This window comes from Schistocerca piceifrons, chromosome 7, assembly GCF_021461385.2.
Source record: "Schistocerca piceifrons isolate TAMUIC-IGC-003096 chromosome 7, iqSchPice1.1, whole genome shotgun sequence".
Taxonomy (NCBI): Eukaryota; Metazoa; Arthropoda; class Insecta; order Orthoptera; family Acrididae; genus Schistocerca; species Schistocerca piceifrons.
Genome location: NC_060144.1, coordinates 271,170,618 through 271,193,158, shown reverse-complemented (window position 1 = coordinate 271,193,158; position 22,541 = coordinate 271,170,618). Strand labels below are relative to the sequence as shown.

Sequence of the window (22,541 nt, the reverse complement as noted above, 5' to 3'; positions counted from 1 at the left end):
ATCAGAAAATCTAAACAACTGTATCCATCAGAATACCTGAAGGCAGTTCAATATCATCATCTGCAGAAAAAACCTAAACTCATTTAAGTACCAACATAAGGACTGGATGCAGAATGAAAACATTAAAGTTGATAGGAAGTTTGCTTATGGCAGGTCTCATGACTCCAGCCATAATAACAGCATATATAAAACTTTGTAATGAAATGCGATCATTTTGACTTTTGGAGATGAACAGTGACCTTTAAAACTAAATAAACTATAGAATTTCCAGTCTTGGTCACATTTTGACTTATGTGAAGAGAGAAACATTTTCAGTTCTACAGTCACCATCAAATACTGAAAAACAGTGACATGGAAGAGGAGTAGTTGTAAATTAAAATGTGACTAAGACTATGAATTCAACAGTTTATTTAATTCATTATGACTTGCAAGAGCATTTTAAGTCTCTTGTACCTCAGAAAACTGCTCTACATCAAACATTAAGGAAGGAGATAAGATACTGCACAAGTAGCTTAAATCTCAGTGCCATAAAATGTAAATATGTCAGTGTGGTGAGCTTTGTCATACACAGGTTCTGTAGTTGTTGGCTGATATCTACTCCCAGAAAGCATTTGTTCGGCTGACTGGAAGACCTTTAGTTTTGAGTTTCGTGTTACATAGTAGAATAACATGGAGTCACAAGCAGAAAATCTTGCTGCAGTACTGCACATCAAAGATATTATTCGCATAGTAAGTATGCTGTTAATAATAAGTATTATATGCCTATTTCTGAATAGATTCAGTTATTGAAAAACATCAAATTTACTTGGATTTTCTTCCTTTTTGCAAAGAGCACACTTTCTCTGATCCTAATATAATTCAAATATATTAAAAGGGTCCCAGATTGACACTTTTTACTGCCATAATGATTCAACTTTTATGCAATGTTTTCAAAACTTATACCACTGTTAGCAGTAATGATTCCAATGATTATTGTGTATCATATTATGCATTTGTTTTGTGTAATGATGGGTAACATAGATAAATGTAACATATACTGCATACTGACTTGGTTCTAGTGTTAATTATCAATATTTATGCTGCATACACAGATTACATCTCTTTGACTCAATTTAGTAAGATTTTATGATTCTCATCCCATTTACAGGCGAGAATCTCATGCTGATAAAGGACAATGAGTCACTGTACTCAGCTGACTTTAGCCATTTGGTTCTTCACATCTTCTCACTATGCATCTCTAGTCTTTCTAGTCTTTCTGATTGCTCTCTGTCAGTTGTTTGGATGAGAAGTTATAAAATTGTCTGTCTCTGTGTAATCTGTAAAGCCCCCAATGAGCCAAAAGTGATACACAAGGGTGCATTTTGGTTGTTGGATAACTACTGGAACTTTTCTCATTAGTTTCAGTTTACATTGTGACCAAGTACTGTGTCACAGTTGTAAGATAAAGTTCACATGTATTTGGAAAGACAACATATCAAATCCCCACCAGCCATTCTGATTTAGGTTTCCCAAAATTTTCCTAAATTGCCTATGGCAAATAATGTGTCAATTCCTTTGAGACAAGTGACTGACTTCTTCCTCCATTCTTTCCCAGTACAACCTCGCACTCCAACTCTACGAACCTGATCAAAGATATGTCAAACTCTAATATTCCTTCTATGACATGAAAGGTTCTCCTGGACAGTCATGAGATATACATTTGTTCTGTATGTCACTTAAATTTCAGATGTATTTTCCACTGATTACATCATTGTGTGCTCAAAAAATAAAGTACTTCTGATCTTTTGCATATCCAGATATTTTCTTGAACCTTGAACCCTAACATTCCTCCCAATATTTGTAATTCTAATTTTGTTAGTGGGATTAACTTTGATGCTAATGATGATATCTCACCTATATTGAGTGGCTAAGAGAGAATGCCTGCCTGTAAGTGCTAGAAAGAGATTTCTAGTAACAGATATTACAAGAAACTGTGTAGACTTCACACAATTTTTCTGTATTGGTTTAATGGCGTCTCTATCACTGTCAGTATTCCTGATAATATCACCTAAGCACCTGACATGTTTAGTGTGTACAATATTGCTCTATTTCCTCATAATAGAGTCCAGATCTGCATTCTTGCAGATCATGTTCTTTGATTTCTCATAGGAAAGTTGGAGGCCAGTTCTGACAGTAATATCATGCAGTTTTTCTGTGGTGTGTTTGGCTTCAGTGGTAATTATTACAAGGTCATTTTTAAAGATAAGGCACTAACAGTGACTTCTTAATATTTTTCCCTTGTTTATTTACAGGTGTGTATTTTTATGTTATGGTGATCTTGTCTAGTAACAGATGGAAAAATAGTGGATATAACTCATCACTTTGCCTTAAGCCTGATTTTATTTCCAAAAGATGAGGAGATTTCAATCATGAATTTTAGTGTGGAGATTTTGGTTGTTAAAATATGTTTGATAAAGTGATGTGAAATGTATGATGAGATAAAAGAAATTATTCAGGTAGTGAAGGGAGACGAAAATTTAATACTCATGGGTGACTGGAATTTGAGAGTAGGAAAAGGGAGAGAAGGAAACATAGTGGGTGAATATGATTGGGGGAGAGAAATGAAAGAGGAAACCGTCTGGTAGAATTTTGCACAGAGCATAACTTAATCATAGTTAACACTTGGTTCAAGAATCATAAAAGAAGGTTGTATACGTGGAAGAATCCTGGAGATACTAGAAGGTATCAAACAGATTATATAATGGTAAGACAGAGATTTAGGAACCAGGTATTAAATTGTAAGACATTTCCAGGGGCAGATGTGGACTATGACCACAATCTATTGGTTATGAACTGTAGATTAAAACTGAAGAAACTGCAAAAAGGTGGGAATTTAAGGAGATGGGAATGGGATAAACTGACTAAACCAGCAGTTGTACAGAGTTTCAGGGACAGCATAAGGGAACAATTGACAGGAATGGGTGAAAGAAATACAGGAGAAGAATAATGGGTAGCTCTGAGGGATGAAGTAGTGAAGGCAGCAGAGGATCAAGTAGGTAAAAAGACGAGGGCTAGTAGAAATCCTGGGCTAACAGACGAAATATTGAATTTAATTGATGAAAGGAGAAAATATAAAAATGCAGTAAATGAAGCAGGCAAAAGGAATACAAACGTCTCAAAAATGAGATCGACAGGAAGTGCAAAATGGCTAAGCAGACATGGCTAGAGGACAAATGTAAGGATGTAGAGGCTTGTTTCACTAGGGGTAAGATAGATACTGCCTACAGGAAAATTAAAGAGACCTTTGGAGAGAAGAGAACCACTTGTATGAATATCAAGAGCTCAGATGGCAACCCAGTTCTAAGCAAAGAAGGGAAGGCAGAAAGGTGGAAGGAGTATATAGAGGGTTTATACAATGGCGATGTACTTGAGGACAATATTATGGAAATGGAAGAGGATGTAGATGAAGATGAAATGGGAGATAAGATACTGCGTGAAGAGTTTGACAGAGCACTGAAAGACCTGAGTCAAAACAAGGCCCCGGGAGTAGACAACATTCCATTAGAACTATTGATGGCCTTGGGAGAGCCAGTCCTGACAAAACTCTACCATCTGGTGAGCAAGATGTATGAGACAGGCAAAATACCCTCACACTTCAAGAAGAAAATAATAATTCCAATCCCAAAGAAAGCAGGTGTTGACAGACGTGAAAATTACCAAACTATCAGTTTAATAAGTCATGGCTGCAAAATACTAACGCAAATTCTTTACAGACAAATGGAAAAACTCATAGAAGCCGACCTCAAGGAAGATCAGTTTGGATTCCACAGAAATGTTGGAACTCGTGAGGCAATACTGACCCTACAACTTATCTTAGAAAATAGACTAAGGAAAAGCAAACCTACGTTTCTAGCATTTGTAGACTTAGTGAAAGCTTTTGACAATGTTGACTGGAATACTCTCTTTCAAATTCTAAAGATGGCAGGGGTAAAATACAGGGAGCGAAAGGCTATTTACAATTTGTACAGAAACCAGATGGCACTTATAAGAGTCGAGGGGCACGAAACGGAAGCACCGGTTGGGAAGGGAGTGAGACAGGGTTGTAGCCTGTCCCTGATGTTATTCAATCTGTATACTGAGCAAGCAGTAAAGTAAACAAAAGAAAAATTCGGACCAAGTATTAAAATCCATGGAGAAGAAATAAAAACATTGAAGTTCGCCGATGACATTGTAATTCTGTCAGAGACAGCAAAGGACTTGGAAGAGCAGTTGAATGGAATGGACAGTGTCTTGAAAGGAGGGTATAAGATGAACATCAACAAAAGCAAAACAAGGATAATGGAATGTAGTCGAATTAAGTCGGGTGATGCTGAGGGAATTAGATTAGGAAACGAGACACTCAAAGTGGTAAAGGAGTTTTGCTATTTTGGGAGCAAAATAACTGATGATGGTCGAAGTAGAGAGGATATAAAATGTAGACTGGCAATGGCAAGGAAAGCGTTTCTGAAGAAGAGAAATTTGTTAACATCGAGTATAGATTTAAGTGTCAGGAAGTCGTTTCTGAAAGTATTTGTATGGAGTGTAGCCATGTATGGAAGTGAAACATGGACGATAAATAGTTTGGACAAGAAGAGAATAGAAGCTTTAGAAATGAAGATTAGATGGGTAGATCACATAACTAATGAGGAGGTATTGAACAGGATTGGGGAGAAGAGGAGTTTGTGGCACAACTTGGCAAGAAGAAGGGACCGGTTGGTAGGACATGTTCTGAGGCATCAAAGGATCACAAATTTAGCATTGGAGGTCAGCGTGGAGGGTAAAAATCGTAGGGGGAGACAAAGAGATGAATACACTAAGCAGATTCAGAAGGATGTAGGTTGCAGTAAGTACTGGGAGATGAAGAAGCTTGCACAGGATAGAGTAGCATGGAAAGCTCTCAGTCTCAGGACTGAAGACAACAACAACAACAACAAGTGATTTATTATATTATCCACACTCTGTTTGTGTAGTACACATGGTCAGTTGAGTTGCATACTTTTTAAAAATATACAAAAGCTGCCTCTCCCCTACCCTCATGTATAAAGGACCTTGTCATTGGTTGGGAGGCTTGCCTGCCTCAGCGATATATTTAGCCATAGCATAGGTGCAACCACAATGGAGTGGTATATGTTGAGAGACCAGACAAACATGTGGTTTCTAAAAAGGGACAGCAGTCTTTTCAGTAATTGCAAGATCGACAGTCTGGATGACAAAATAGTCCCCCAGTTGGATCTTTATGTGTGGACTGCTCAGGAGGATGTCATTATCAGGAGAAACAAAACTGGCGTTCTACTGATCGGAGCATGGAATGTCAGATTCCTTAATCGGGCAGATAAGTAAGAAAATTTAAAAAGGTAAATGGATAGGTTAAAGTTAGATATAGTGGGAATTAGTGAAGTCTGATGGTGGGAGGAACAAGACTTCTGATCAGTTGAATATAGGATTATAAATACAAAACAAATAGGGGAAATTCAGGAGTAGGTTTAATAATGAATAAAAAATAGGAACACAGATAAGCTACTATGAACAGCATAGTGAACACATTATTGTAGCCAAGATAGACACAAATCTCACACTTACCAAGTAGTACAAGTTTATATGCCATTTAGGTCCACAAATGAGGAGGAAATTGAGGAAATGTATGATGAAATAAAAGAAATTATTCAGATAGTTAAGGGAGATAAAAATTTAATAATCATGGTGGACTGGAATTTGATAACAGGAAAAGGAAGTGAAGGAAAAGTACTAGGTGAACATAGACTGGGGGAAAGGAATGAAGGAGGAAGCCACCTGGTAGAATTTTATAATGGTAAGACAGAGATTTAGGAACCAGGTTTTAAATTTTAAGACATTTCCAGGGGCAGATGTGGACTCTGACCATAATTTATTGGTTATGAACTGCAGATTCAAACTGAAAAAACTGCAAAAGGGCAAGAATTTAAGGAGATGGGGTCTGTATAAAATGAAAGAACCAGAGGTTATAAAGAGTTTCATAGAGAGCATTATGGAACAATTGTGAGGACAGGGGAAAGAAATACAGTAGAAGAGGAAATGGTAGCTTTGAAAGATGAAATAGTGAATACAGCAGAGGATCAAGTAGATAAAAAGATGAGGGCTAATAGAAATACTTGGGTAACACAAGAAATATCGAATTTAATTGATGAAAGGAGAAAATAAAAAAAGGCAGTAAATTAAGCATGTGAAAAGGAATAAAAATGTTCCAAAATGAGATTGACAGGAAGTGCAAAATTTCTAAGTGGGAATGGCTAGAGGACAAATGTAAGAATGTAGAAGCATATATCACTTGGAGAAAGATAGATCCCACCTACAGGAAATTTAAAGAGACGTTTGGACAAAAGAGAACCACCTACGTGAATATCAAGTGCTCAGATGGAAAACCGGTCCTAAGCAAAGAAGGGAAAGCAGACAGTTGGAAGGAGTACATATAGGGTCTATACAAGGAAGATGTTCTTGAGTACAATAGAAGAGGACATAGATGAAGATGGGAAGGGAAATATGATGTTGCATGAAGAATTCAATGAAGCACTCAAAGACCTAAGTCAAAACAAGGCCCCAGGATTAGCCAACATTCTGTTAGAGCTATTGATAGCCTTGGGAGAACCAACCATGACACAACTCTTCTATCTGGTGAGCAAGATGTACGAGACAGGTGAAATTCCCTCAGACTTCAAGAAGAATATAATAATTCCAATCCCAAAGAAAGCATGTGTTGACAGGGGTGAAAATTACTATCACTTTAATAACTCACAGTTGCAAAATACTAACACGAAGTCTTTACCGATGAATGGAAAAACTGGTAGAAGCTGACCTTGGGGAAGATTGGTTTGGATTCTGGAGAAATGTAGGAACACATGAGGCACTACTGTCCCTATGACTTCTATGAGAAGATAGATCAAGGAATTATAGCATTTGTAGACTTAGAGAATGTTTTTGACAATGTTGACTGGAATACTCTCTTTCTAACTCTAAAGGTATCCAGCATAAAATACAGGGAGCAAATGGCTATTTAGAATTTTTACGGGAACCAGATGACAGTTATAAGTGTCAAGTGGCATGAAAGGGAAGTAGTGGCTGAGAAGGGAGTGAGACAGGGTTGTAACCTATGCCTGACATTATTCAATCTGTATATTGAGCAAGCAGTAAAGGAAACAAAAGAAAAATTTGGAGTAGGAATTAAAGTGCAGAGAGAAGAAGTAAAGACATGAGGTTTGCCGATGACATTGTAATTCTGTTGAAGATAGCTAAGAACGTGGAAGAACAGTTGAATGAAATTGATAGTGTCTTGAAACCAGTATACATGATGAATATTAACAAAAGCAAAATCAGGATAATGGAATGTAATAGAATTAAATCAGGCAATGCTGAGGGAATTAGATTAATTGAGACACTTAAAGTAGAGATGAGTTTTGCTATTTGGGAAGCAAAATAATTGATGATGGTCAAAGTAGGGATGATATAAAATGTAGATAGACAGGCAATGGCATGAAAAAAAATTTCTGAAGAAGAGAAATTTGTTAACATTGAGTATAGATCTAAGTGTCGGAAAGCCCTCTCTGAAAGTATTTGTACAGAGTGTAGCCATGTATGGAAGTGAAACATGAATGATAAACAATTTAGACAAGAAGAGATTAGAAGTTTCTGAAATGTGGTGCTACAGAAGAATGCCATAAGACTAGAGGGGCAGATCACATAACTAATGAAGAGGTACTGAATAGAGTAGGGGAGAAGAGAAATTTCTGGTACATACTTACTAGAAAAAGTGATTGGTTGGTAGGACACATTCTGAGACATCCAGGGATCACCAATTTAGTACTGGAGGGAAGTGTGGGAGGTAAAAATCACAGAGGTAGATCAAGACATGAATACGGTAATTGTGAAAATCGACTGACTGGTGGTTCTGTAGTATCTTCCTGAGGTACTTGATCTGTTCTGTGAATGATTGGCATTGTAGGAAGCTCACTTGCTAGTCACTATCTTCCATTATATCTGTTGCTTTATTCTGGTAATTATGGCATTTTAAAGTACTTTGTAGGCAAGTGGATTTTAGATAAAATAATCTACTCACCAAGCAGTGGCAGAAGTAAACATATACAGAATTTAAGGAAATGAGCAAGCTTTCAGAGCAAATGGCCCCTTCTTCTCAGAGAAATGTTGAAGGGGAAGGAAGAGGTATGAACAAGAAGGACTGGTGATGATTATGAGATGGGGAGAGTTATAGAAAATTCACCCAGAAACCAGGTCATGGGAGACTTACCAGACAGAATAAGAAGGAAAGACTTCCCTCCCCATCTTGTCTGGTAAATCTACCATGACCCAGCATTGGGCACAGCTTTTTATGTAACCTTACACATCTCCTAAATCTCACCAATCCTTTTCCTTCATCCAGAGCCATGCCAATGTGATCCTGTGCCCATTACAGAACTCCCAAAGCTGTTCTGCCACCTGCAACTCACCCACCTCAAGAAAAAACTAGATTTCTCCAGTTTTTTCTACACAGATTTCGAAATTTTGTAATTTTTAAGATAGGTGTAGTGAAAATGAAAGTTTATTTTAAGAATATTATTTAAATGCCCCATATGGATGAAAAATATTGCACACAATAAGTTAAATGTATCATTGTCATAAAGAAATTCCACATTGTACAGACATTCTAAAATAAACTGAGCATAAAAGAAAATCTATGTCTTATTGTTTGCAGCAACTATTGTACATTCATTTTAGGATGATGTATAATAAAGAGTAGATTTTATTTGCTCCTCATAAATTATTAGTAGCGTATCTACCACTAATAGGAAATTGAAGAAAAATGGCTACAATTAAGTATTGAGAACACTTTCTTTTCAAAAGTTGTGTTTTTATTACAATTTTGCTTTACACTTCATTATTTTGGGTGCAGCAAACACACTGATCACATCACTGAAGTTAAATTGAGCGACTGTGTCATATTCAATTGACAAGATAACTTAATTTTTCAGTCTGCCTCACATACACTTAACCTTAAGGAATTTTTTATTCTCTTTAATTTTCTGACAGTATGTTGACAAAATGCTGCAGCCACTGAAAAAACAACTTCAAAATATCCAAACAGAAATATGTGTCAGAGTTGTTCATTATCTCTTTCTACTGGAACTTGAAAACTGCTGTTTTATTAACTACCTTGGCTGTATCAATATTTCTGATATACTTGGCACCAGAATCTGCTGTCTATTTTTTAAATAAGTTGCAGAGCACTCATTTAATGCTTTACTAACAGAAAATTAAAAGGAGATGAAATGGTGCATTGTATGTGACATCTCTTTCCCATTTAACTTTTATTCTATCAAATTCTTTGAAGTAGTTTAGTCTGACAGTTTCACTCTAGTCCTCAGTTAGCAGAAATCATCAAAAATCAGAAGCATTCAGTTAAATTGCATATTTCCTTCAAGACTTGTTGGCCAACCTTCAAAATCATACAACATCATAGCAAAGTAGTCGAAAACTCAATTGTTGAATATCAGCTAGCTGTGTAGACAGCAGCTGTTTGAACCAAGTGCACTGTTGACACATAAGCCATATTACATCAGTTCTGTATTCATCATTTTCTTATGTACTACTTGAATGAAGTGACAATCTGACAACAGCATGGGTCTACAGTTTCCTGCTGCAGGGAAAGCTTCTTCTCACAGGTGGAAGGTGGAAACATGTACAGCAGGAGAATTCTTGTATCTCTCCTGTTTAATTCTTAAATCATCTTTGGCAGTCTTTTTTCCTCTGCCCATGTTCCCTTAGCAGGGGCCTAACTCGTTATGAACTTGGTATGAGTCACTGCCTCTGCATGCTTGCACATTTTCTTAATTTCCATTTGTGTTTTCTCCTGTTGCTGCTTGGTGAATAGATTTTTTATTTATCCAGTCATATAATATTTTCAAAAATTGATTACATTTGTCAATATATTAGTAATTGTTTTGATTTATCTTCATACTTTTGGTGTAGCAAATGAATCAAAGCATTTTTGCAGTCAGCATGTGAAACTTCACTTCTCTGTTATTCTCCATTTAGTAACAATAATGGCTTATCGTAGCTCAGTCATCAGTGTGCATCCAATTTTGACCACTGCTGCTGTTATGCCATACTCTGTATCTCACCAAAGAGCAGTGGAACAGAGGCCTGGATCAGAATGAAATATTGTCAGACTGCAAATTCTATGTACAATATTCTCAGTTATGTAGGTTCTGAAACTAATGTCTCAGGATAGGATGTCAGAGTTAGTCTTTGTATTTGCCTTCAGTGTTCCATCTGGGCGGTAGAAACAAATACCCTGTTAGTTGCTAGTTTTCTTGTAAAAGTACTGTAGAAATTTTATATATTGCTCTGATTTCTCCCAACCCTCAGAAGTCATACACATATTAAACATGGTGATTCTTTTGATGCTTGCATCTGTATTTCATTTATTTACTCATTCAGATATCATCTGATAATTATAGCCTCCTGATACCTAAAGCTGTTTTAGAACCATATTAATAATGAACCTCTTTGAACTGTGTTAGACTAGTACAAACAAAATGTTAAAGAGGATATTTAAAGATTTTTTGACATAAAGCTTAAGTATGGAATAGACATTTAAATGGACATTGGCTCTGAATGATATATAAAACTGCTGGACTTAGAAAAATTTCTCCTTGACATAAAAGCATGCATGTTCTTACTTCTTTTATCAAAAGCATTTATTAAAGTTAAGTTACATGTTAAATATTGCATATATTTCTTGTAAAATGAATTGACTATCTTATGAAGTCGTTTGCCTGATTACATTTTTATTTTGTTCTGTAAATGAAACTTGCCTCCTGCATGATATGAAAGGCATGAGTCATCATCATTATCGTCTTTGACAGTTTCCAGCTTCTGGCCAGGTCTGTATGGAACATAGGCCTCTCCATCGTCTTCTGTCTTGGCACCATCTCTCCATCTTCATCTTGGTCCAATCTTCTCCTTTCTTTTGGATGCATTCCTCTACTCCTTTCAGGGATCTGTTCCTCAGTCTTCATCTTGGCCTTTTTCCTTCCAGTTTCATCTCATGTATCCTCCTGGGTATCCTCTTCTCATTCATTCTCTTAACATGTCCATACCATCACAGCCTTGATTTCTCTATCTCCTCCTGTAATGGTTCCACCTTCATTAACTCTCTGATCCTCTCATTTCTTAACCTGTCTATCTTTGTCACCCCAGTACTGTTTCTCAGGAATTTCATCTCAATAGCTTGTAGTTTGCTATTCTCTCTTCCTTTCATAAACCAGGTTTCTGATGCATATGTAGGATTGGGACATAGTATGACCAGTATATAGCCTTGTTACTGATTTGGGGCACATCCTTGCTCCACATCAGGCTTCTGACACTCTTCTGAAATGCTTCTGCTTTTAGCCCCCACTCGCTTATTTCTCTGTCATTTTTTCCAACTTCCTGTATCAGGCTGCCTAGGTACTTGAAACTGTCCACTCTCCTCAATCATTCCCCACCAATTGTTATTCCAGTTGTTCCTCTCTCCTTCTTTCTTGTTGTGATAATCATCTCACTCTTACTTATACAAAATTTCACCCCATATTCTTGTACTGTTCTTTCCCATATGTCCAACTGTTCTTGTACTTCCTACTCCTTATTCTCCCAAATCATCAGATCATCTGCAAACACAATAGCTTTTATCTTCCTCTCACCAATTACGTGTGTGCTGTTCCTGCAGTTGTCTTACAGCAAAAATTAGATCTACCGTGGGCCTTCCTGTTCTGAAGCCATGTTGCTCTTCTCTCATTCTTCCTTCTAATTTTGCCCGAATTCAGGCTTCCAAAATTTTCTCAAAAATCTACAGCAAAAATTAGATCTACCGTGGACCTTCCTGTTCTGAAGCCATGTTGCTCTTCTCTCATTCTTCCTTCTAATTTTGCCCGAATTCGGGCTTCCAAAATTTTCTCAAAAATCTTTGCACAGTGACTCATCAATGTTATCCCCTGATAGTTTTTGCACTCTTTTCTATTTCCCTTCTTAAAGATTGGGATGAGTAACAAAATTTAAAGGAAATGTCACAAAAAGAACTAAATATAATGAACAACTATTAAGGACATATAACACTGAGCAGAACACTAATGTGTATTAGCTTTTCCCAAAATAATTTTTCATGCATCTCCCTAAGGCATTTTTCTGCACAGTAATACAAAAATATGCTTCCCATGCTTGACATACCACTTCTATTTTCTTTCTGTAAACATTCTTCTCACAATTCATTTTATTTTTACATTCAGCATCACTAAACAATGCTTTCTCAACCTTTTTGGTGTACCATTGTCATTATTTTCTCTTCCATTTCCTTGTATGCTCATCACTGTAGTCTGTGCCACTGGAATTACCATCTCCTTTTTCCAAAAATTCCTCTGTCAAAGGAATCTTGAAAGCCATGAACTGCAGAACATTTTTTCTGTGGTTATTTAATCTGCCCTTGTCCACCCAGTAGTGCACCCAACTGTTTGCAGTTTCTAAAACAAGAATATGAAAAATAGTTCTATCAGTCAGCATTCTTTGTTCAAGGATTAACCCATTAGTAGCTGATCATTCTGCTGATGACATGCATGCAACCCCTGTTTAAGTTGTATTGGCTCTCACATTTTCCCCATAATTTTGTCCTAGCATTGCCTAATTTTCATTTAGAATCTCATTACCTATTCTGCTAGTATCATCATCATCACTGTCATCACTTGAATCACCTGCATGTTGTGGCTCTCACTATTTTTCATCCACAGCTGCTTGCTGCTGATGACTATTATCTATGGGGTCATCTTCCTCATCACTGCTAAAGCCATCCAGATCAGAAAATTCTCCATTCATCAGCAAATTTACTAACTGTTCATCTGCAAGGTCCTTTCTTCTTAATAAAACAAATTACTTACCTTAAGTAAACATAATAACAAGAATTGCAATACTTACAATATTTCACACACTTGGTGTGGTACAAATTGAGGAAGTTTTTGGTTATGTGGAGACATGTTTTGTTAGCACTAAATCCCTGTGTCCATTAAAATGGACATCTATTTCTCTCAAAAACAGGCTGTGGAAAATTTTATTTGTTATATTAGTAAATTAAATACAGTATCCAAGAAACACCAAAAACTATAATTCAAGCATTAATATTGACAAGTGATTTGTTTATATGATGTTATTTCCTAATAAAACATACACAGTCATGTTTGGCTACAACACAGATACTAAAACAGAAGTTCAGTTGTTCATGTAGTATGCATAAGCTCCAGCATTTGGAAGCACTAAACAGTCTGCTTTACTGGACAGTGGATTGTGCTCAGCAGAAACTTGTATCTACAAAATGGCAGTCCATAACCTAAATCTACAGGTTACCATGACTGTTGTAATTGAAGTTAACTTCTTCTGGATTGTTAGGCTGTGTCATATTTCTTCTAAACAATCAACATTTTGACCCCTCTGCTGAGATCTCCTTCAGGATATTGTAGTGTCCACTGTAGATTGAGCACTCATTCTACAATGGACACCACAAGTTCGTTTAGAACATTTCAGCAGAAGGATCTAAATGTTGATTGCTTAGAAGAAATATGATGGTGGCCAAACACTCCAGAAGATTTTAACTTTAAAACCTAAGTGTCCATTTTAATGGATGTGGGGTCTCAGGGTGATATAGGATTTGGCATCATAATACAATGAAAGTAAATAGTTCAAATATACATACAGATAGAACAAAGACATTTTTACAAGGATAAAAAGTTCTACCAAGTCCTTAAAGTTTGGTAGCTGCACCAGTTTTACCAGGCTTGGATGTGAAATTTCAGAGCTCTATCATATTCTATCATTCACCACCTGTATGTATGGTTTCATGGAAGGAGGCTGAGTTTCCTCGCTGAATCTTGGATGGTCTCAAATACCACATCGATGATAATGTGTCTCAAAGACCATATTGATGATAAGAATGGCTCATCTTTATTGCTTCTGTTTCATGAATTACAGGAGTAAGATACATCATCGAGTAGTTAAAGGAAAATCCTTATTATACAGTGGAAGAATTGAGCAGTCCAGTCATACAACACAGTCAGGTCACTGAGATGGGACAATATAGCTATTCCAGACAAACATTCATTGTGTTCCAGAGGTCTGATAAAGTCGGAAAACATTCAAGTCACAGATATGCATTAACAAAATAAATTAAATGTCATAAAATCATTATTCTGTTATAAAGTAGTAAAATAAAACAGTATAAAACAGGGAAATAAATAATAATGCTACAATTTAAAAGCAAATAAATAAAAAGTCATTTGCTTCATCATTCCCAGATGTTAACTTAATAACTTCATCCTCACATTCATAATTTTGTCGTTTAATTGTTATTTGTGCACTAAGAATATAAGCCTTTTTATAATGAGTATTGTCACTTATGTGGCAATAAACAAGAATCTACAGTTTCTGAATACAGGTAACAATATAATTTTTTAAGACATGTTGTCTCTTTTGTTTTCTGGTGTCTCTTCTGAACTCACAGTTATAAACTTAAGATAAGATGCATACCATTTTTTGCAACTGTAATAAAAGTCTTATTTAGACAAGATCTGTTTCAAATTTTTTAAAGCATCTTCAGTGGTCATGGTAACGGTATGGTTTTCCTTATACATCTGTTTAACAAGATTAAAACAGTTATCACATTTTAAATTAGTGCTATTAAACAGTGTTAAATCAATGCTTGCATTGTGTTTTTCCCCACTCCTAATGTTTTTCTACAGATAGTTGTTTAACTTTTGTACAAAGTGCATCACTGAGATGGGTTATATTTTGGTTTTCATTTGTACTGATCCACTTACACGTTGCAGAATGTGATCATCTTTTGTTTTGTTTTTATGGGTGTGGCAATGTCAGTGATTCTTGTGCATGTGTGTGTGTGTGTGTGGGGGGGGGGGGGGTGGAGATGGTATGATGGTATGTCCTAGAACTACTTTATTAAAGCACTGTGGTAGGTGGCATTAGTGGATAACTTCCTTGGTTTATGTGATGCCATTTTTGTGGGGGCCAGAAGGTCTGTTGTTTATCTACTCTATGTTTTATTAGTTTAAATAATGTTTGGTTGCTAGTGTTTATTCAGTCATAGCTGATATACTCCTCACGAATAAAAACGAAGTGACACACAAAATTATCAACACCATGAAGAAACAAGGAGTGAAACTAGATTACCAAATTAATAACTCCATTCTGAAATGATTAATGGAGGAGGATGATACTGACATGGGCACATTAAAAAGAATTGGCATTTACCAACTTCAGCATGCCAGAATGGAAATATAGCACCAGCCATTCAAGACTCACAGAACAACTCAACAAGAAAACCATCCCCTACCACAATAGAAACATAACAAAAATCATATTTGGTAACAAAATGCATCCTCTAACACTACAAGAAAACTTCAAAATTCAAAGGTAATCACAGAAAAGAAATACATCCCAAATAACTAAACAAGCATTATTTAAAATAATAAAACATGTAGTAAATAAATAACAGCTGCTCCTGCCACCACAAAAACAATATCAGATAAACCAGGCAATGTATTCACTCATAATCAGGTGCCACATCTCAAACACACACACACACTACTATCTCTCTCTCTCTAAAAAGCCACTCTCACTCATTCATATAAACACAAAATTTAGGATATATCACCCTTATTAAAGAGAAAAAAAATATGTATACACTGCCTGACAAAAATGTGAAGCACACAGAACGGGAGGAGAAAACAAAATTAAACATCATGGGTTGCAAGGTCATGTGATGTCATTTCAGTGATAAAAACCAAGTAAAATTTAGAAAGAACTTGGCAGGATGAGCCCCCTTTTCACTGTAACATTGCACACCCTCTCACATGGGTACATGCACTGATTCCTTTTTAAAATATATATAAAAAACAAAGATGATTTGACTTACCAAACAAAAGCGCTGGCAGGTCGATAGACACACAAACAAACACAAACATACACACAAAATTCAAGCTTTCGCAACCAACGGTTGCTTCATCAGGAAAGAGGGAAGGAGAGGGAAAGACAAAAGGATGCGGGTTTTAAGGGAGAGGGTAAGGAGTCATTCCAATCCCGGGAGCGGAAAGACTTACCTTAGGGGGAAAAAAGGACAGGTATACACTCGCACACACACACATACCCATCTGCACATACACAGACACAAGCAGACATTTGTAAAGGCAAAGAGTTTGGGCAGAGATGTCAGTCAAGGTGGAAGTACATAGGCAAAGATGTTGTTGAATGACAGGTGAGGTATGAGCGGCGGCAACTTGAAATTAGCGGAGGTTGAGGCCTGGCGGGTAACGAGAAGAGAGGATATACTGAAGGGCAAGTTCCCATCTCCGGAGTTCTGACAGATTGGTGTTAGTTAGAAGTATCCAGATAACCCGGATGGTGTAACACTGTGCCAAGATGTGCTGGCCGTGCACCAAGGCATGTTTAGCCACAGGGTGATCCTCATTACCAACAAACACTGTCTGCCTGTGTCCATTCATGCTAACGGACAGTATGTTGCTGGTCATTCCCACATAGAAAGCTTCACAGTGTAGGCAGGTCAGTTGGTAAATCACATGGGTGCTTTCACACGTGGCTCTGCCTTTGATCGTGTACACCTTCCGGGTTACAGGACTGGAGTAGGTGGTGGTGGGAGGTTGCATGGGACAGGTTTTACACCAGGGGAAGTTACAAGGGTAGGAGCCAGAGGGTAGGGAAGGTGGTTTGGGGATTTCATAGGGATGAACTAAGAGGTTACAAAGTTTAGGTGGACGGCGGAAAGACACTGTTTGTGGAGTGGGGAGGATTTCATGAAGGATGGATCTCATTTCAGGGCAGGATTTGAGGAAGTCGTATCCCTGCTGGAGAGCCACATTCAGAGTCTGATCCAGTCCCGGAAAGTATCCTGTCACAAGTGGGGCACTTTTGGGGTTCTTCTGTGGGAGGTTCTGGGTTTGAGGGGATGAGGAAGTGGCTCTGGTTATTTGTTTCTGTACCAGGTCAGGAGGGTAGTTGCGGGATGCAAAAGCTGTTTTCAGGTTGTTGGTGTAATGGTTCAGGGCTTCCAGACTGGAGCAGATTCGTTTGCCATAAAACCTAGGATGTAGGGAAGGGACTATTTGATGTGGAATGGGTGGCAGCTGTCATAATGGAGGTACTGCTGTTTGTTGGTGGGCTTGATGTGGACGGACATGTGAAGCTGGCAATTGGACAGGTGGAGGTCAACGTCAAGGAAAGTGGCATGGGATTTGGAGTAGGACCAGGTGAATCTGATTGAACCAAAGGAGTTGAGGCTGGAGAGGAAATTCTGGAGTTCTTCTTCAATGTGAGTCCAGATCATGAAGATGTCATCAATAAATCTGTACCAAACTTTGGGTTGGCAGGCTTGGGTAACCAAGAAGGCTTCCTCTAAGTGACCCATAAATAGGTTGGCATATGAGGGGGCCATCCTGGTACCCATGGCTGTTCCCTTTAGTTGTTGGTATGTCTGGCCTTCGAAAGCGAAGAAGTTGTGGGTCAGGATGAAGCTGGCTAAGGTAATGAGGAAAGAGGTTTTAGGTAGGGTGGCAGGTGATCGGCGTGAAAGGAAGTGCTCCATTGCGGCGAGGCCCTGGATGTGCAGAATATTTGTGTATAGGGAAGTGGCATGAATGGTTACAAGCACGGTTTTCTGGGGGTAACAGATTGGGTAAGGTTTCCAGGCATTCGAGAAAGTTGTTGATGTCTTTGGTGAAGGATGGGAGACTGCATGTAATGGGTTGAAGGTGTTGATCTATGTAGGCAGACATATGTTCTGTGGGGGCTTGGTAACCAGCTACAATGGGGCGGCCGGGATGATTGGGTTTGTGTATTTTAGGAAGAAGGTAGAAGGTAGGGGTGCGGGGTGTCGGTGGGGTCAGGAGGTTGATGGAGTCTGGTGAAAGGTTTCATAGGGGGCTTAAGGTTCTGAGGATTCCTTGAAGCTCCGCCTGGACATCAGGAATGGGATTACCTTGGTAAACTTTGTAAGTAGTGTTGTCTGAAAGGTGACGCAGTCCCTCAGCCACATACTCCCGACGATCAAGTACCACGGTCGTGGAACCCTTGTCCGCCGAAAGAATGATGATGGATCGGTCAGCCTTCAGATCACGGATAGCCTGGGATTCAGCAGTGGTGATGTTGGGAGTAGGATTAAGGTTTTTTAAGGATTGAGAGGCAAGGCTGGAAGTGAGAAATTCCTGGAAGGTTTGGAGAGGGTGATTTTGAGGAAGAGGAGGTGGGTCCCGCTGTGATGGAGGACGGAACTGTTCCAGGCAGGGTTCAATTTGGATAGTGTCTTGGGGAGTTGGATCATTAGGAGTAGGATTAGGATCATTGTTCTTCATGGCAAAGTGATATTTCCAGCAGAGAGTACGAGTATAGGACAATAAATCTTTGACGAGGTCTGTTTGGTTGAATCTGGGAGTGGGGCTGAAGGTGAGGCCTTTGGATAGGACAGAGGTTTCGGATTGGGAGAGAGGTTTGGAGGAAAGATTAACTACTGAATATGGGTGTTGTGGTTCCAGATTGTAATTATCAAATGGCAATTGTGATCTACATGTTGTCAGAATAGAGGCTAGTTTTCATTGCTCACAAGTAACTACATATTTACTGTTTCAACATAAACTTATACCAGTTCGTACCACAAGAACAAAACTCTCTCATTCAGAAATTATAACTCTTCCAAATAATTGATTTATGGTAACAACAGATAAAAATTCTATGCAAATTAGGGACTTTCACCACTTCAGTTTAGGAATTTCTTCCTATAGTCAAGATCTCTGACAGGTGGCAAAGTTGTCACCAGTTTTCAACGCTGAAGTGCTAACAGCTCCATGCCAACACAGTAGCCACCTACCAAGCAGTAGCAATGTTGAAGCATTACCATAGAGACACTTACAAAATCTCACTACTTTATTGGTCCATGAAGCTACTGTGCCCAGCCCACAGCAACTGTCAGGGATCAACTATGCCACTTAACTATAACAGTTTTACTCCTACTATTTTATTCACTCTGGTGCAACAGTGTCATCAACATTCTATATAATCCAACATAACATAGTTCACTGATTCTAACAATACTGAGTGCTATGATTGAGACTTTTTAGTAATGAATATGTAATTATAATTTTTTATTTTCAGATGTATATAAATTGTATCAGCAGAACACTATTATTATAAATGTGTCTAAATCATATATCCTTAATGCCAACATATTCTGTGTAACCCAGTGTTCACTTGCTTTGAGGAAAAAATTGAACCATTCAGTAGACTGCCTATAAACATCTGATAATTCCAAAACCATCACAATAATAATAATAATAATATAGAATTAGAAGTAAAATATTCATTAAATGACAATTTATTTTTTCAGTGTGTTTATTTTTGTTGTAGCTGGGTAACTGATTTTGTTTTCATCATCCCCTCATGGGCATTACTTGTTTACAAAAGAACCATTTCCATTTTTTGCAGGAAAAGAGACCAATTCCAGAACCAGGAGAAAATGGTAAGTTTTGAAGAGAAGAAGGTGATGTTTTGACTGAGTATGCAAATTATTTTCCTAAAATTTGAGGAGAATTATTGGTGCAGGACGAGGTGTGTTTTTTTTTTTTTTAAATTAAAAGCTACTCAATTTGTGCTAAACCATTTAAGCACTAATAAAGAAATATTTATTACTGTATTTTCTCTGTTAATGATTCTTTACTCCTTTTAACAAAAATTCTGGTATCAGCAAGGAGGAATAATTTTTGTCCTGATTCAAGTAAAATAATTGGCCACTGACGTATCCTAAGAGCACCGAAAGGCCCATGATTGAACTCTGCAGAATATGATTGTAATTTTTCTTTAAGCACATCTTGTGGTAGCCTTTCCTGAATTACTTGTGCACCATAGCACAACTTTCTGCAACCTTTTTCTCAAATTTCAGCTAAATAAGAGCAACACTGTTGGAAGAGACAGGTTGATACTTACTGTAAAGAAGAAATGACAAGTGTAGACAGGTACAATTGAAAGACACATATAGCTTTTGCCCACAGCCTTCATCAGTAAAAGAAACACACACATGATTCACACACACACAAGCAAGCACACCTCTTGTACACATGACCTCCAACTCCAGCAACTAAAGCATCTTGGCGTTCCGGCCTGATACGCTGGTGGTGGTGGTCATGTGTGCAAGAGGTGTGCTTGCTTGTGTGTGTGAAACATGTGTTGCTCCCTTCTACTGATGAAGCCTGTGGCCAAAAGCTATATGTAACTGTCTTTCAATTGTGCCTGTCTGCAACTTGTCATGTCTTCTTTACGGTAAGTAGAATTTTGTCTTTTCCCACATTGTTGATATTCCTACCAGAGTTTCCATTGTTTGATTTTTGTCTATCAGCTAAATAAGAAATATGCTAAACCAGATATTCTAAAATAATTATGACTGACATCATCAAATTCCTTCAACAGTCACAGATGATTCAAACTAATATTATTTTACCATTTACAGTTTTTATTATGCACTCATTGAGAGTATAAATAGCTGTCTCAATAGAATAACCTTTTTGAAATCCAGAATGTGATTGTCAAAGTATACCATTATGCCACAATTAGGGGAATACATTAACTTCTCATTTCTTATCGACAAACATCTGAGGAGAGACACTGTCTGGTAGTAATTGTTATGTGTAGATTTACTTTCATATAGAAATGCATAGCAATGGTACATTTTACTCTGTCTTGTAAAATAGTCAGTTTCAATTCTGTATTATAAAGTAAGAATATTAAATTTAAAAGAATCCATAACATTTAATGTCATATTGCAAGTATCATTTCCCATAAGAACCTTCAATGTTCAGGGGTGTGATAATTCCTTATTTCGGATGAAGACATGAGAAACATATTGATATCACTACATTTCCTCTGTATCTTATCTTCACAGTATTGTTTCCCTTTCATTTCAAAATTACTTGCAGAAACTTTCTCATCTACCTTTAAAATATGACCCTTAAAATATTTGCTACACAGGAACTGTTCTTTACAATGGTCCTACTCTCATTAATAGAATATTTATATGACAGACTGTTCCAATACTGCTCAATAAAAGGCAGGTACAACTCAGTTCCTCTTGGTCAGGCACAGCTGATAAGGCTATCCATGAGGAGGCCCTACTGCATACATTCTGTGCGTGGGTGAGTCACTATGCCTCTCATGCCTGGTGCTGTACAAACATCCATGCTACTGCCCAAGTGCCTGACTACCCGACTGCCTGCACTTCAGCTGTTCGATGAACCCTGCCCACCATTGCCTGTGGGCATTTAGCTGTACACAGCAGCAGCCACTTGAGCTGAAACAGCCCACTCTCTGGCTTACTTCCTTGTTTCTCAGTCCAAAATGTTACACATATGATTCATTTTGATTTTAGGAATTGCCAGTTTCAGACAAGGTATGTAAGAATGATAGACAAAAGAATTAATATTGCTTCTCCCTCCTCCAGGAGACACCATGTTAATACTGTGCAACACCATTTCTAGCCTTGATAATGGCCTCAGTCCAGTGAGGAAGAGAGTTCACAGTTTCTTCAGGTATGCCATATCCAGCTGAAGCCACTCATTGTTGATTAGATCCTGTAGAGCTATCAAATTACCAGAATATTGAGTGCAACATTTTTTCTACTAATTCATATGGTCGTAGATGTTTTCTATTGAATTAACAATGGTTGATTTAGTGGCCCAATTTAGGTGTGATAGAGTGCTTGAATGTTTAACAAACCAGGAACAAAATGCTTGCAGCACTTTAAACAAGGCTGGTTGTTATCCTGGAAGACAGGAGAGTCCAAGTGCACACTTGATGAAGATGTAGAGGAAAATACGAAACATCCTGATTCACATTAACAGGAAAGTGAATGAATTAGACAAAGTGGCAGTAGAAAAAGACAACCTCAAAACTTCAAAGAACCATCTCTGGCCTGAACTACCTCCATACACTGCTGGTTAAACACCTCTTTGGGCCATTGGTGCACCCAGCTCGTCACATAATTTGAAAATAAGCAAAATTGTGACTTGTGGGGTGATTACATCTCTGCAGTCAACTACTGCTTAGTTTCTGTGTTGTTAAATCCATTGAAGGCATGCAACTCTATGTTCTGCTGTGAGCAGTGGCCTTTCACAAAACATTAACTCCAAATTCCACTGCATGCAGTCCCCATGTCAACATTCACTTGAAATATAACTATGGAAAATCCAGGATAGAATATGACAGTATTAGGAAAGAGTAGTTGCTACTCACCATACAGCAGAGATGCTGAGTCGTAGATAGGCACAACAAAAAGACTAACAAAAAGTATCTTCGTACATCCATAGTTGAAATGGAGGACAGTGGGATGTCAGCTGGTATAAATTTATATTGAAAATTAAGAAATTCCTCCAGCTGTATTTAAGGTGTTGATTTTATTTTGGCAGCTAGTT

General features: G+C 37.7%; 1 protein-coding gene across 1 annotated transcript in view; it reads left to right on the top strand.

The window, feature by feature from the left end:
• Window positions 1–619: 619 nt before the first annotated feature.
• Window positions 620–22,541, top strand: part of LOC124805269 (sorbitol dehydrogenase-like) — a 139,174-nt gene continuing 117,252 nt past the window's right edge. Inside the window, exons 1-2 of the mRNA XM_047265779.1 lie at window positions 620–729; window positions 19,567–19,600. Of these exons, the coding sequence (XP_047121735.1) occupies window positions 670–729; window positions 19,567–19,600 (94 nt within the window). The 5' untranslated portion in view covers window positions 620–669. The remainder of the gene's footprint in view (window positions 730–19,566; window positions 19,601–22,541) is intronic.